Raw genomic sequence first — 16,552 nt, 5'->3', positions numbered from 1 at the left:
TACTTTTACTTCCACTCGAGTAATGTTTAGTTTGAAGTGATTGTACTGTTACTTGAGTAAACGTTTTGGTTCCTCTTCCCACTGTGAGCAGATCTACAAAATGACAAGGCTTTATGTTGATAATATGATATGTTTTGAACTTTTGTCCGTCAGAAATGATTACGTTTTTCTAATTTTTGTGTCAATCCTTAGAAAATACCAGACTTTGTGCTTTATTTAACGTTTTGTCAGACCAATTACATCAACTTTAAATTTGAAATCCGATGTGACGTCCAAACAGTTACTCATAAAAAGTACTACCACTGCTTTGCACTTCTACTTGAGTCATAGTATTTTGAAGTAACTTTACTCTCACTTGAGTACAATTTTTGGATACTCCACCAACCTCTGATAATACCTAAACTAAACTTGAAAATATTCACATCAAGATTAACCTTCTGTCCAAATTATACCCTCTATTATAGCGTTTACTTCTGTACTCAAACCCCAGTACAACAGTACGCACCACCCGATACTTTGTGCATGTACTTTGAAACGTACAGGGCTGAATCTCCGCCCGTGGTTGTCATCGGTGTTGGGTAAAAGTGACATGTGCACACCAGATGCTCATATCTCAAATGTTGTGAAGACTGACGTGGAAAAAGTCATTTAAATAGCACATCAATGCCGAAATACCCTATAAATAAACAGTTACAGTTTAATCGGGTTAATTAACGGTGGTGAGGGTGAAAAAACATCTGAGTTCTTGTTTTTGTGTCAAATAAATGTGGAGCATAACATGACCTTGTGCTGTTTCTACCACGTTGGGCCTGATAGAGGAATGTGAACGTATCTGTCTTTGTTGGGGTGAAATGGTCTAATATAGAAAGCGAAAAGCAATGTCGTTTTTATACAGAACACGCTATTTTACCAAAGCGCACCTGACAGTTGGACTCCGCTTGACACTAAAGCCCAGTTAACATGCTTATATTTAAGATTTTGAAAAAAACCAAAACAAAAAAACCCCATTGTGACTAGTATTGCATTCTTAAACCGGTTATGTAAAGTTTAGCTATAAATGTATTTCCAGCCGGCCTTAGGCAGCTGTAAACATGGGCCAAAGCTCGTCCAATTTACAACAAAAGATAATATTTTACAATTGAAAATATATGTCCACATCTTTATTTTGCTAAATTAGTGTTTAAATGGCCAGACAAATTATTTGGGTGGTATTTTGAATATTGATATAAAAAGGATTCAGCTCTATTTATTTTTTTTAAACCCCCAACTCAACATTTCTTCATAAACTTCTGGTGTGTAATTATTAACCACAGTATTATCTCATCCATGTGCTAATGAAGTCCTCATTTAACCAAAATAACACTAATCAGATGTAATATAAACATGTTCATAACAATATGATTATGAAGACATCATTTTACTTTACTTTTTTATTTCAAAAGAGTATTTAATAGTGCTCAACCTGAGTTTAAATGTTTTGTCACTTTAAACTACAGGTGTAGGTTTCTTTTCACAGTGAGGCCCAAGGTTGTTTAATTGAGATCATTCAGGCTCAAGAGCCACCTTTTTATCTTAGCTTTTCATTCATAATTGGCTCGAGCCATTCCATAGAATGGAATGCAAAGAGTTTTTGTTTTCACCGCCTAGAGCCAAAAAGAAAAAACATGAAACTCTTAATCTTTGGCCTAGGCACATGAGACTTGGCACAGTGATAGAGCTACCTTTGACCTCTGACCTTTGACGAGTAAAACACACCTGGCAGCATCGCTCTATGATAAACAGGAAGTCAGTATGTTGAATCAAAATGGCACCGCAACGTTTGACTTTTTTTTTTGTCTGATCAAGCTCAAAACAACACTTTTTGCATCTAGAGATATTGAAATTTGATAAAGATTTAAAAAAATGATGATATTCCTTTACGGTCTTCGGGTAACACGCCCTCAAAAAGGCTTAATTTCCAAGTCACGCCTATTGGAATTGATCTACGGAGCTCATATTTCACTCACTAATGCGTTTTTATGTCTGATTGGAAATAAATACCCATGTAACAAATTTACTCTATAGCGCCCCCTACCCATTGTGTGAAAAACTCAACATTGTCTGATTTGTTTGAAACTCATGGATTATATTCTCCTCGAGACGCCATGAAAAAAGTGCATTAAAGATATTGTGTATTTTTCACAATTGGCCAGCAGAGGCGCAATGAATGCCTTCACTTCCTCTTTTATTTTGATGGAACGTTTCCTCTCGTGCCGTGGTCTTAGCATTAGCATCAGCATTAGCAGCGGGTATCTGTTGCTAGGTGACGGAGGTACAGGGAGGAGGGGGTACAGCGAATAAAGTCTAAGGTCTAAAGAATAAAGTCTAAAGAATAAAGACTAAAGTCTAAAGTCTAAAGAATAAAGTCTAAAGTCTAAATCTAAAGTCTAAAGAATAAAGTCTAAAGAATAAAGTCTAAAGACTAAAGTCTAAAGTCTAAAGTCTAAAGAATAAAGTCTAAAGTCTAAATCTAAAGTCTAAAGAATAAAGTCTAAAGAATAAAGTCTAAAGACTAAAGTCTAAAGTCTAAAGTCTAAAGTCTAAAGTCTAAAGTCTAAAGTCTAAAGAATAAAGTCTAAAGTCTAAAGAATAAAGTCTAAAGAATAAAGTCTAAAATCTAAAGAATAAAATCTAAAGAATAAAGTCTAAAGAATAAAGTCTAAAGAATAAAGTCTAAAGAATAAGTCTAAAGAATAAAGTCTAAAGTCTAAAGAATAAAGTCTAAAGAATAAAGACTAAAGAATAAAGTCTAAATAATAAAGTCTAAAGAATAAAGTCCAAAGTCTAAAGAATAAAGTCTAAAATCTAAAGAATAAAATCTAAAGAATAAAGTCTGAAGAATAAAGTCTAAAGAATAAGTCTAAAGAATAAAGTCTAAGAGAATAAAGTCTAAAATCTAAAGAATAAAGTCTAAAGAATAAAGTCTAAAGAATAAAGTGTAAAGAATAAAGTCTAAAGTCTAAAGAATAAAGTCTAAAGTCTAAAGAATAAAGTCTAAAGAATAAAGTCTAAAGAATAAAGTCTAAAGAATAAAGTCTAAAGTCTAAAGTCTAAAGAATAAAGTCTAAAGTCTAAAGAATAAAGTCTAAAGAATAAAGACTAAAGTCTAAAGAATAAAGACTAAAGAATAAAGTCTAAAGAATAAAGTCTAAGAAACTGCAGTGTTGGGGCAATCACGATCAAAACACTGGAGTTACGGTGGTGGACGCTAGGCGGTTGAAGGTGACCCGGTTTGGGGTAAGATGTGACAGCTTGTCGGTAATGGTAACACTTGAAGGGAGGTGCCTGCCTAGTAAGGTGTTCATTGGGTTCATGTGCCATGACGTTAGGCCATATGTTCCGCCGCCCCTGCGTTGCTTTAAGTGCCAGCGCTTTGGGCATATTGCAGCGGTCTGTAGAGGGAGGCAAAGGTGTGGTAAATGTGCAGGAGATCACGAGTATGGGAGGTGTGACGTGGGAGCAAAACTGAAGTGCTGTAACTGTGGGGAAGAACATAGCTCTGCCTACGGGGGATGCAGGTTTAGCAAAAGAGCTGCTGAGGTGCAGAAAATAAAGGTCTCTCAAGGTATATCCTATGCAGATGCAGTCAAGAAAGTTTCAAGTAACGAGTTTAGAGTAAATACAGAGAGGGGAGCCAGCGCTGCTCCCAGCCAGGGCGAAATGAAGTGTGAAGTGTGAAGAAGTGTGAAGGTTTCAAGAGGGGAGGTCCCAAGTGTGCAGGTTCCAGAATTAATGAGAATACCCTGGTTGTGGATAGAGAGGATTTTGTACTCTTTATGGTGGATGTTGTAAACTGTGCTGCTCAGACTCAAAGCAGAACTGAAAGGATCAGGATCATTGCTAAAGCTGCAGGGAGATTCCTTGGAACAAAGGAGCTTGATTGGGCAGATATAGAAAACAGGCTAAAGGCGCTAAATGGGAGTCGGAGTGATGGGGGTCTGCTTGTGGGGAGTCAGAGTGATCAGAGTGACGAGATGGGGGTGGGGGTGGTCTCCTGTCCTCGCCCAGTCTCGTAGACGCACGGCTACCAAGCAGCGACATCAGTGGACATATTAAAGCCTATAGAATGAAGCCTAAAGAATAAAGCTGTACGGTGGAAGCACCGAACGTCAAAGAAGGAGAGAAAGATGAAGAAGAGTCTCCCTGGAATAAAGCCGGTTGTTGTTGTTGTTGTTGTTGTTGTTTTATGGCGGTTGGCATCCGAGTGTTGCATTACCGCCGGTTGGTCTCTGAAACAACAACAACTATTCTAGTCACAAAGACATATCATGACCTCATGGGCTTTGTAACACCAAAGCAATGGAAGGAGTACTTTCACGGACTACGACAGAGTCTGAGGACTACGACAAAGTCTGAGGAATAAAGTCTGGCGGTAATGCAACACTTGGATGCCAACCGCCATAAAACAACAACAACAACAACAACAACAAAACACGGTCACGCGGGGATAGGGTAAAGTCTAAAGAATACAGTCTGGCGTGGGAGAAGGCCAGCTGGAATAAAGTCTAAGAATAAAGAAGAAGTCTAAATGAAGTCTTAAGAATAAAGTCGAAAGAATAAAGTCTGGCGGTAATGTAACACTTATACCAACCGCCATCAAACAACAACGACAAACAACAACAACAACAACAACGGACTACGACAGAGTCTGAGGACTACGAAACGTCTGAGGAATAAAGTCTGGCGGTAATGCAACACTCGGATGCCAACCGCCATAAAACAACAACAACAACAACAACAACGACAACAACAACAACGGTTGCTAGCGTGGCTTTAATTATTGTTTAATTTGTATCTATTAATACTTTTGGCTTTTACTAATATTTTAACTTTTTATTTATTTGAACCCTTTATCTCTTTACAGTCCAGTGTTCCCTCTGTGGAGCGGTGCATGCTGGGTGCATGTGACGATAAGACAGTTGTAGGGGTCGCCTGGGCAGGACATGGGACAGTAATGCACAGCTCTTTGTGTCACATGTGATGTATGAAAAGTGCTTTATAAATAAAGTTTGATTGATTGATTTTGGTGGTCTCAACCTGAAAAGTTTGGGAACCCTTATTAATGTAAAGTATTATTTACAGAACAACTAAAGAGGCAAACTTTGCTGACTTTTATTAGCCTCTTTTTTGACTGACGCCCCACACAGGAGCTGTTTACGTCATGTGTAAATTGATGAAGACTAATTTCCATTTTATACCAGTGAAAAGTAATATATATATTTTTTTTATCAGGGCTGGAAACTGGCTGAAACAAGAAGTCACTCACTCTCAGGGGACAGCATTTTTCCCTCACTCTTGAGTAAAAACGTTACCTTTTCATTTTATAAACTTGATCAAAACTCACCAAAACTAGGTCTACAACTAATAATAAAATAACAAATCATACAATGACACTTGGCACCGCTCGCTGCCGCCATGACCTTCCGCGCGCTGAAACGTTACGCGCGGAGGTGAAGCAGGACCCGCTTCAAGCTGTTGATTCAGACTCAAACTGCAAAACCCCTGAACCCGTCCCGCAACATCAGTCACAAAACGCACCCGGGACACTTAAAAGGCAGCTAATGTCTCTCGGGGGACCCTCGGGAGTCGTTGGGACGTCCGGTCCGCTCGCCACTCCCCCCCGCGCGCCGCGTCCTAAATGGAACATCCTGGAGCGGGTTTGGCACAGTCCAGCGAGCCGCGTTTGCAGCTGACAACCTCGCAGGGGGTCGCTCCACTTCACTCCGCTTCACCCCCGGACTCTCCACGGGCGCGGGTCGACGTCGCACGCCGCCGCTGCACACTTCCGTCCTTGTCACGGCTTTCTCGTCCAGGAAATAAATAAAAATGTGTCGATCCGCTCCTAAAAGTCTTCCAAGTTTACTTTGAGTCAACAGCAGCAGCAGCAGCAGCGCGGCTTCTGTTTTTTGGGAATGCGTCCCCCTCGATCTGCCAGGAAAGGTAGGTTCTTTTTCCCAGCGCGTGGACTGAATGAAATGTTGCACTAACTTTGCAAATAACGTAACGCAACAAGTTGAAGAAAATGCGACCTTAAGAAAGTGTATTTAGTGCAAACAGACGCTTTAAAGGCTTAATTTTGTAGAACTTGTAATGCATGGTCTAAGTCTACCATTACCAAAGACAATTTACCAATTATATGAAATTGTATGTCGCCTCAAGATTGTATTTTGAATGCCCATGAAGTGCCTATTCACTAAATTGCCGGTCTTCTGTTAATTGCAGAGCAGAGAGGGACAGCTCACCCCAGAAGACATGTACTGGACATTTATGGACTGGAAAATACTGATGGTCATTGTTCTTCTATGGAACCGGCAGCTTCAGGCTTTGGAGCTGCGTCCCACAAGATGGCCACTGTACTCTCAAAAGCCCCTGATTTTGGCCTGGAACGCCCCGACTGAGGACTGCGCCCCCCGGCACGGCGTCCGATTCCAGCTGGACCTGTTCCAAATTGTGGCCTCACCCAACGAAGCCTTTTTCAGACAGAACCTCACCATCTTCTACAAGGAGAGGCTCGGCTTGTACCCGTATTTCGAGGAGGACAAGTCACCGGTGAACGACGGGCTGCCTCAGGTGGCCAGCCTCGCTCGGCACCTGAAGAAGATGCCGGAGGTGGTGCAGAAGTACATCCGAGAGCCGGACGCCAAAGGGCTGGCCGTGATCGACTGGGAAGAGTGGCGCCCGCTCTGGATCAGGAACTGGGACGCTAAAGATATTTATCGCAAACACTCGAGGGAATGGGTGAGACAGAAGCACCCGACGATGCCCGAGGAGCAGGTGTTCAGAGCGGCGCAGCAGGAGTTCGAGTCGGCCGCCAAGGAATTCATGCTGGAGACTTTAAGACTGGCCAAACGCTTGAGGCCGAACCAGCTCTGGGGGTTTTATCTGTTCCCGGACTGCTACAATCACGATTACAGGAGGACTCTGGAGAACTACACCGGCCGCTGTCCCGACGTGGAGGAGGCCAGGAACGAGCAGCTGAAGTGGCTGTGGGAGGAGAGCACGGCGCTCTTCCCCTCCATCTACATGAGCGCCATGCTGAGGTCGTCCCGCTCCGGCCGGCAGTTTGTGAGGAACAGGGTGAAGGAGGGGATGCGCCTGGCCTCGTCCGGGGAGGGGCTGGCCAGACCCGTGTTCGTCTACGCCAGGCCCACCTACGCCAACTCACTGGTGCCGCTGACAGAGGTGATGCCAACTAGACGAGGCGGGAGTGTGTCGGTGACGTACGGTAGTGACCTCTTTTGGTACTGAAGTGACAATTAAGAGTCTAATGTGACCGTCCCGAGAAGCTGTGGCGATTAGGGATGTCGGGATTATTCGGTTAACAGATAGATGTGATTTTTTTTAGGTCACAAAGGGCTAAATTATAATGATCGGCACCGTTTTAGAAGCAAAATTACGTCAGAAACATAAATCAAAATGTAAAGTTCTCTCTAAATCTGGCTGTTTATGGCAAATTCCCTTTTATTTTATCGTTCAGATGGTTTGATGTAATAAAGCCGGTCACATATAGAGGAGTGGTGACGTGTGAATGAAAGAAAATGAAGGATTTCCCTGCGGTTTGATCCTCGTGTTAATGTTCTTCTTGCAATAATATCACCGCGGTATCGCTCCCTAGAGGCAATGTATGACACAAAACATTTCTTGCACTGCTCCTTCAGATATCATTTTGCCTTTTTCAAGGTTAAGGTTTTTGTTGTTTATTCTTGGAAAATACCAGAAGTTTTTTTCCTGCATTTTTTAAATTGAGCTGTTTTTTAAATTGTACATCTGTTGAAATCTCTTAAAATTACTTAAACACATTTGCCCTTTTATCCTAATTTTAGCTCATTTTGACTCTTGCACTCGTATTTGAGTCATTTCTTGGACCCTACTTTGTACTTCTGCTTCTTCAGCAGCCAATATGAAGTGACCACCCACCATGAGGTCAGTGGTAAATGTCTCATCCATTTCCCCATTGACTTTCCAGTAAGAGAGAATATTTAAAGTTTGAAAGCTTCCTGGGGTCAGTAAACTCCACAAGACCTATAACTTCATTTAAAACCAGTATCTGAAACGTTTGAAATTGCAAAGTTGTTTAAGCATTTAGCCAAAATTCATGTTTTAAATGTGTTTTTTGGAGTAAAAACTCTGCACATTAGTCATCCCATAGTTGTTTGTTCCATTAAACTCTTTAGTGTTTGAACTTGTTGAAAAGTCAATGGAAGCTCGGCCTTTTATGGTTCGTTTATGGCAAATATACAAAAAGACTTCTCAAATGTTGAACTTCTGCTTTTTATGTTTTTTTTTTTTTTTTTTATCATTGACACATGTAATTGTTGTACTCTGACCTTTCACCAGGCCCTCAAATGCCACTTCCCTCGACCGAGGCGACACAAACCTAACGTCACTTTTGGACGGTTTATCCAAACAGCCACAATCTTTACACATTGTTGTTTTTTTTGCTGATGGTGAACTCCGCTCCGTCAGCAGTAGCACTTTCTCCGTGGTGTTTTTGGCCCCATCCTTATCGGCAGCTGCAGCGCTTCCTGTCCAGGAGCCCCGCGCTCGCTCTAATATCAGTGATTTGTGTGTGAATTAGGCGGGAGGATGGGAGTGGCCCCGGATCAAAAATGTCACCAACACCCTGTTTTCCCCCCCGATGGGACAATCAGATGATAAGAATTACTGGGCCTGATGTAGCACAGTGGCACACCTTTGTCAACACGAGACGGGGAGTTACTCAACACGTTACTTAATGCCTTTGTTCTCACTGATGCTTACTTTTACTAGAAGTACTTTTGACCGTTTTGACACAGTAACAGTTCTAATAATCTTATCAGTTTGTAGTGTGATGTACAGTTTTTTGTTTTTATATTTGTCATTGTAAATAATAAGGATTTAATGTTTTTTTTTGTATTGTGTAAGACACTGTAGCAGCAGTGGAGGTTTTTTTTATTAATTTGATTGTATTCTACATAAAATGAGGGTCAAATAATGTAAAATAAGAAGTTGAATTTGAAGTACTAGGTTTTGTAGTAGAAGAAGTATTTGTAGTAATTGAAATAGAAGTTGAATTAGTTTAGTTGTATGTGTAATAGTTGTTCAGTAGTGTAAACTAAGTGCAAAGTTAGGTAATAAACTAAACTAAAATGCTTACATTTTACTGTGGATACTTCATACTTTTACTTCAGAGCAGATGTCTTTCTACTCCATTACATTTTTGAACTGGACTGAAAAGAATAGAACATATTTTCTGTTTGTTTTGGGGTTTGGTTTTAGTACGTTCACGGTGACATCAAGGCCAAACAAAATTTACACATAAAATTCACAAGAAAAATTAAGATTTTAAACCTCCAATTATTAAACAAAATCACTGCAGTTATTGCTTTGATAGTTCTCAAAATCTGATTGTAGATCAGATCTTGTATGTGCTACTTACACTTTTACTTTTGTATTTCTTTGCTCCTGTGTCTGTACTTTTAAGTAACAACACGGAGTACTTCTTCCACCACTGTAGTATTGTAGTAGTTGTAGTTTCTTACCCATCATTTACTTCCATCCCTGGCTCTGCTCATATTAGTGTAACTAGACACTCTACATTAGGGGTGGACAATATTCAATCCCAATAACAATACTCAGATGATATTGTCCGTCCAACAGTATTGTATTCATTTGAAGTATTAATTGAGGTTAGTAGTATAAGACAAATGTGAATTTACTGTAAATGTACCCACAAAAGTGCAGAAATATCACTTTTGCAGCCTTTTTATTATAAACAAAATACCAAATATTCCAATCTTGCATTCGTTCAGATTGATATTGATATTTTGTTCTCTACTGCACGCGCTGTAACATGATCTGTGTTGTCCTTTCCAGACTGACCTGGTGTCCACCATCGGGGAGAGCGTGGCTTTAGGAGCGGCGGGCATTATCCTGTGGGGGGATGTGACCTACGCCAGCAGCAAAGTAAGTCCTGAATGTGCACCGACAGGCTGTGAATTTGTACGTTGTCCCGCTGTGTGTCATGTGCAGTCATTTGAGCGCAGGCCACGTCTCCTCTGGGCAGGACGGTCACAAGTCCACAGAGTTATGACATTTTCAACCGTTTTTTTTAACTATTTAACAAGAAGAATGTCCAGTGATATGTTTGAGTCATAAATCAGCACATGGGACACTTATTATCACTGGCTTGGACGGAGAGAGATTTATTTTCTCTGTGATTTTTTTGATTTACAATACTGCTGTAATAACATTTTTATAATCTTGTTTACTTTTCCTTCTGCGGTTAGCACATCAAATCATCCGTCTCCCGGAGCGCAGCAATCGCCATTTTTGTTCATTCTGTGAAGTAACTCATTTCTCACGCTTTAGGCTTAATTAAAACAAATACTCTGGCTTCCCCCACCTCAACAAACAAATATAAATTATGGCGCTCTCATGTTGTACCCCGTGTAACATTTCTAGCAAGGGCTCGGCCGCCATCTGCTTGTTATTGCGTTGCCTGGAATGTTCCACAGTGGCATTAAACGTATTCATCCAGCGTTGTTATTTACAGGGTTTTTTACTGCTGAATAATACTTTAAAACATACTTCTTGCTCTGTGTGTGTGTTTTTACAATATTAACGTTTCACGCTCGATTCTGATGAAAAAAGCGTACTACTCAATGCTGATTTCAAAACCACAAAGATAATAAAGACACAAAATAACAGGAGTTTCTTCTTTAATATTCCCATGTAGTCTTTTATAACAGTTGTAATCTGATTATAGATGGATCAATACCACCAGAAACTATTCAGGAAAGTTCAAACATTGTCCTATTTATGGATATTTTTTGGTATTGATTTGTATCTGGGTGTGGATACGTTTGGACAACCCTACTCTCCATATACTGTCGATCCTGGGTCTCCAATAGGCAGTCCGCGGACCAAAGCCGGTTCATCTGGAACACTGCTCTGTCAAAGTACAAACGTGTGATGCTACACTAGATAACAGCTTCATTGATGATGACACTTTCACAAGATAATTTCTCCTTAAATATGCGTTGGATTGTAATAGAACAAACATCATTTTAGTGATCTATATTTAATAGATGTGAAGAAGGTTGAAATAATAGATGCCATGGCTGCAGCAGATCAGAGAACTCCAAAAACATGCATGATACTGTGCATGTGGCCGAGTGACAGCTGCGTTTGTTCTTACTGCTCTAAATGGCAACGTTAGCTGTGTTTGTGGTAGCCTGAGGTGGCCTACATTTGAAGGTTGACTTAGTTCTAATTTAGACCTCTTCTAGACTTGGCCTGATAGTACAAGACCTGCTTTAGTCCTGCTTTAGTCCTGCTTTAGACCTGCTTTAGTCCTGCTTTAGACCTGCTTTAGTCCTGCTTTAGTCCTGCTTTAGACCTGCTTTAGACCTGCTTTAGACCTGCTTTAGACCTGCTTTAGACCCGCTTTAGACCTGCTTTAGTCCTGCTTTAGACCTGCTTTAGTCCTGCTTTAGACCTGCTTTAGTCCTGCTTTAGACCTGCTTTAGTCCTGCTTTAGACCTGCTTTAGACCCGCTTTAGACCCGCTTTAGACCCGCTTTAGTCCTGCTTTAGACCTGCTTTAGTCCTGCTTTAGTCCTGCTTTAGACCTGCTTTAGACCTGCTTTAGACCTGCTTTAGTCCTGCTTTAGTCCTGCTTTAGTCCTGCTTTAGACCTGCTTTAGACCTGCTTTAGTCCTGCTTTAGACCTGCTTTAGACCTGCTTTAGACCTGCTTTAGACCTGCTTTAGACCTGCTTTAGACCTGCTTTAGTCCTGCTTTAGACCTGCTTTAGACCTGCTTTAGACCTGCTTTAGACCTGCTTTAGTCCTGCTTTAGTCCTGCTTTAGTCCTGCTTTAGACCTGCTTTAGTCCTGCTTTAGACCTGCTTTAGACCTGCTTTAGTCCTGCTTTAGACCTGCTTTAGACCTGCTTTAGACCTGCTTTAGTCCTGCTTTAGTCCTGCTTTAGTCCTGCTTTAGACCTGCTTTAGACCTGCTTTAGTCCTGCTTTAGACCTGCTTTAGACCTGCTTTAGACCTGCTTTAGACCTGCTTTAGACCTGCTTTAGTCCTGCTTTAGTCCTGCTTTAGTCCTGCTTTAGACCTGCTTTAGACCTGCTTTAGTCCTGCTTTAGACCTGCTTTAGACCTGCTTTAGTCCTGCTTTAGTCCTGCTTTAGACCTGCTTTAGACCTGCTTTAGACCTGCTTTAGACCTGCTTTAGTCCTGCTTTAGTCCTGCTTTAGACCTGCTTTAGACCTGCTTTAGTCCTGCTTTAGTCCTGCTTTAGTCCTGCTTTAGACCTGCTTTAGTCCTGCTTTAGACCTGCTTTAGTCCTGCTTTAGTCCTGCTTTAGATTTGCTTTAGTCCTGCTTTAGACCTGCTTTAGACCTGCTTTAGTCCTGCTTTAGATTTGCTTTAGACCTGCTTTAGTCCTGCTTTAGACCTGCTTTAGTCCTGCTTTAGTCCTGCTTTAGACCTGCTTTAGACCTGCTTTAGACCCGCTTTAGACCCGCTTTAGACCTGCTTTAGACCTGCTTTAGACCTGCTTTAGACCCGCTTTAGACCCGCTTTAGACCTGCTTTAGACCTGCTTTAGACCCGCTTTAGACCCGCTTTAGTCCTGCTTTAGTCCTGCTTTAGTCCTGCTTTAGTCCTGCTTTAGACCTGCTTTAGTCCTGCTTTAGTCCTGCTTTAGATTTGCTTTAGACCTGCTTTAGTCCTGCTTTAGACCTGCTTTAGTCCTGCTTTAGACCTGCTTTAGACCTGCTTTAGACCTGCTTTAGACCCGCTTTAGACCTGCTTTAGACCTGCTTTAGACCTGCTTTAGACCCGCTTTAGACCCGCTTTAGACCTGCTTTAGACCTGCTTTAGACCCGCTTTAGTCCTGCTTTAGTCCTGCTTTAGTCCTGCTTTAGTCCTGCTTTAGTCCTGCTTTAGACCTGCTTTAGACCCGCTTTAGACCCGCTTTAGACCTGCTTTAGACCTGCTTTAGACCCGCTTTAGACCTGCTTTAGACCTGCTTTAGACCCGCTTTAGACCTGCTTTAGTCCTGCTTTAGACCTGCTTTAGTCCTGCTTTAGTCCTGCTTTAGACCTGCTTTAGACCTGCTTTAGTCCTGCTTTAGTCCTGCTTTAGACCTGCTTTAGTCCTGCTTTAGACCTGCTTTAGACCTGCTTTAGACCTGCTTTAGTCCTGCTTTAGACCTGCTTTAGTCCTGCTTTAGACCTGCTTTAGACCTGCTTTAGTCCTGCTTTAGACCTGCTTTAGTCCTGCTTTAGTCCTGCTTTAGTCCTTAAACCTGGTCTTAGTCCAGGTCTGCTTTGCACTACTCGAGTTTTTGTGCTTTTGTCCTGTTTTTAGTCATGTAATATTGTTATAATATTATTTACTTCTCTGAAAGTGAAGTAAGTCCATTTCTGTTGTTGAATTGTGCCACTCTGAGATGTTTGTGGATCTTAAAGAAATAAAACATAAAATTGTGGTGCATTTTTGTAATCCGGCCCCCGGCCCCTCCAAGAAGTCTGGAGACCCCTTCTGTAGATCGACTCTAGCTTGTATCGAAGGCCAGGTTGTGGAACATTCTTGGCAAAGCTTGAGCATCTCCAAAGAGACAAAAGACAAAGTTACACAGGGCACCTTTAAGAGTGTATTTTATAAAAAGTATGAAAACTTACTTTTCCATTGCTCAGGTCTTGACAGATTCAAATGTTTTTAATCAATAATGCCCTCACATTACTTTAAAACTTTACTGCTACTGCCATTTTACATCAAGAATTGCATGAAAGTGAACATTTGTATGGGATGTTATACGGTGAGAACAGAAGAGGCTTCATGTCACGACAATTCATATATCGACTTATCCTTCACTAAATAAAAGCTGGAATATTTTTTGGGTCTCAATATTAATACATTTTCTTTGCACTAGCGTAAAAAGTTTTGTTTTTGAGTTTTATGAATAAATATAGGTACCAACTTTTTATATTTAAGTGTGTAATCCATTTATTGTATTTATTGCAGCTCATGCTTTTAATCATATTGTATTCTTCAGTAAAGGGTTTATTGGGGTCATCTTTTATCGGGATATTTTACTGTTTTAATATATCAAAATGTGTTGTGGTGACAGGTCTAGTTTCAAATTGAACGTGTGTAAGTCCTGGTTTGCTGCAGGATATAATCGAGGGTTTGCATCGGTACCACGACACAGAAGTGTTTGGATAGTGATTCTTTAGAACTACGCTGCCGTTTTGTGTCTGTTTTAAACTCCGCTCTGACTCCTTGACCTTCAGATTGACTGACGACCGTTTGATTATTTTCTCCTTCCAGACGAGCTGTTCGGAGCTCCAGGCCTATCTCCAGGAGCCGCTGAGCAAATACTTACTGAACGTTTCCCAGGCGGCCGAGCTCTGCAGCCAGGCCCTGTGCGGCTCTCGCGGCCGATGCCTGAGACGAAACCCGGACAGCGATGTTTACCTCCACCTCAGCCCCCTGACGCACGCCATCACCAGTCAAAATGGCCGTCTGGCGGTGGCGGGGGAGCTGGACGAAGCGGAGAAGATGAGGTTTGAGATGGATTTTCAGTGCCAGTGCTACAGCGGGTACCAGGGAGAGACTTGTCAGCAGAAAGATCCTCTGCACCAAAGAGGAAGCGCAAATGTGGCCAAAATTTCAATTTTACAATGTGTTTTTGTGCTGATAGTTTGTCTAATTCTCTCCTAATGCTAAAGCTATTCCTTTTTTAGAAATGCAAATGGATATTACAGTGTTATTCATCCACACTGCCAAAATAAATATCTGTCGTGGGTTAAATTTTACTTTAACTCTGGATTTGAGTATTTTTGTCATGGTAATGATCCATATTGTGGGTTAAATTTTTCGGACTGATTTAAAGATATTAAGGCTTGAAATTAGGGCTGCAACAAGTTAATGAATTAATCGCAACTAATTGATTATAGATATAGGCATCAATTAAGTAATTGAATAATTGTTAACTGATCTATACACAGACTCCAAAACACCCTTTTGTCTGAAAATATTCTCCTCCAGGACGTCCTCAAATGGATTAAGTTCAGCTTTATTATGGTAAAATAGAGTAAAAGTCTCATATTCACTGGCCTGTCGTGTTCTAAACAAAAAAGAATAATCGCTAGACTAATCGATTATCAAAATAATTGTTAGTTGAAGCACTACTTGAAATAAGAACAAAATCTGCTATGGTTTAAGTGCAATCTTTTTTAATATGTTGGCAATTAAATTGGCTTTAAATAGGAGGAAATGTTTGGAACATTCTAAAGACATTTTCCAAACTTCTCTAGTTAAGATTGACATTTGGAATTTGAGATATTTGAACACATTTTTGCAGTAAAGGCTGCGCTGGACTGTTGAAAACTTTCCTCTACAAATGCCAGACTTCTTTCCTGCCAAAGTGATGTTTTCTTTCAGCGCACCGTTCAGTCATTTGCATAATGATTTGTCATGTATTTGTTTTGTGCCTGATGCCCTCCCTGCGCGGGCCAGTCTTCTTTTTGCTTTCCTGTCAGGTTAATCACGACTAATCATTGTTTTTACTCCAGATGCCGTTCCTGGCTCCATCTGTTTAGGTTTGGGGCTGCACAATGATTACACCAAAGAGCACACTGGTTTGAGTTATGCCATTGTTTGTATAATGATTTTTCACAATTGCTGTATAAAGTTTGATTTTTAGATGCATTTGAAATAACTGTGGTGGTCTTTGCGATTCTTTGTACAAATCTCTATTTAAATTTTGAGGGGCCTTGCTGGAAAAGACTGTTTACACTTTGTCCAGGACTTCCTGTCAGCCGCTGTTTCCAAAAGTGTCAAATTCCACTTTTATTTTATTAGGAGCGATTTCAAGAAGAATGGTTTGGGTGTGTAAGTGTGCTAAAGGTGAAATCTGTGCACTCGGATCTAAAGACATGCAAAGTGCCTCAGATTATGTCATGAACAAAGTCGTGGACAGTATTATTTATTTAGAATTTTATTTTAGAATTACTAAATGTTTTGAAATCATGACTACTATTTGATTTTCAGTGTGGTGCATTTTATAAACTGAAATCTGTGTTTTTTATTGATTATTGGATTTGCACCAAATAAATAAATACACCTGTATATATGTTTGTTTTTTATGAAATGTTATGTATGTGGATTAAACCACATCAGAATCAGAAAAGGTCAGTGAACAAAATTCACAGGTTAGGAGCTCTTTGGTGATTCAGGGCAACATACAAAAAATAACAATAATAAAAGCATGATCTATCAAATAAAATAAGGCATGCATAAAAATAGAATATAAATAAAGTTAACTAATAAGATAAAAATAGACAAATACAAATGTAGTGCAGAAAGGGAACAGTGCAATGAGTGGTTTTCGATCAAATTATTGTTAAAGTGACTAGTTAAATTATGTGATATTAAGTGATAATAATCCTAGCGTATTCATCAGAGATTTACAGAAGTAAATATTTGAATATTTATATTGTGCATTTCTTTATA

General features: G+C 40.4%; 1 protein-coding gene across 1 annotated transcript; it reads left to right on the top strand.

Annotated features, from left to right (window-relative positions):
- Positions 1 to 5,792: 5,792 nt before the first annotated feature.
- hyal2a (hyaluronidase 2a) lies at positions 5,793 to 16,168 on the top strand. The gene is made up of 4 exons (XM_072452493.1): positions 5,793 to 5,979; positions 6,262 to 7,221; positions 9,895 to 9,984; positions 14,366 to 16,168. The coding sequence occupies exons 2-4, from the start codon at positions 6,292 to 6,294 to the stop codon at positions 14,756 to 14,758; spliced, it is 1,413 nt and encodes a 470-aa protein (XP_072308594.1). The 5' UTR covers positions 5,793 to 5,979; positions 6,262 to 6,291; the 3' UTR covers positions 14,759 to 16,168.
- Positions 16,169 to 16,552: the final 384 nt, after the last annotated feature.

The sequence above is a fragment of the Eucyclogobius newberryi genome, unplaced genomic scaffold, assembly GCF_026437365.1.
Source record: "Eucyclogobius newberryi isolate DKJ021-1_F unplaced genomic scaffold, fEucNew1.0.hap1 SCAF_19, whole genome shotgun sequence".
Classification (NCBI taxonomy): domain Eukaryota; kingdom Metazoa; phylum Chordata; class Actinopteri; order Gobiiformes; family Gobiidae; genus Eucyclogobius; species Eucyclogobius newberryi.
Note: the sequence above shows the minus strand (reverse complement) of the source record. Positions and strands in the feature narration are given on the sequence as shown.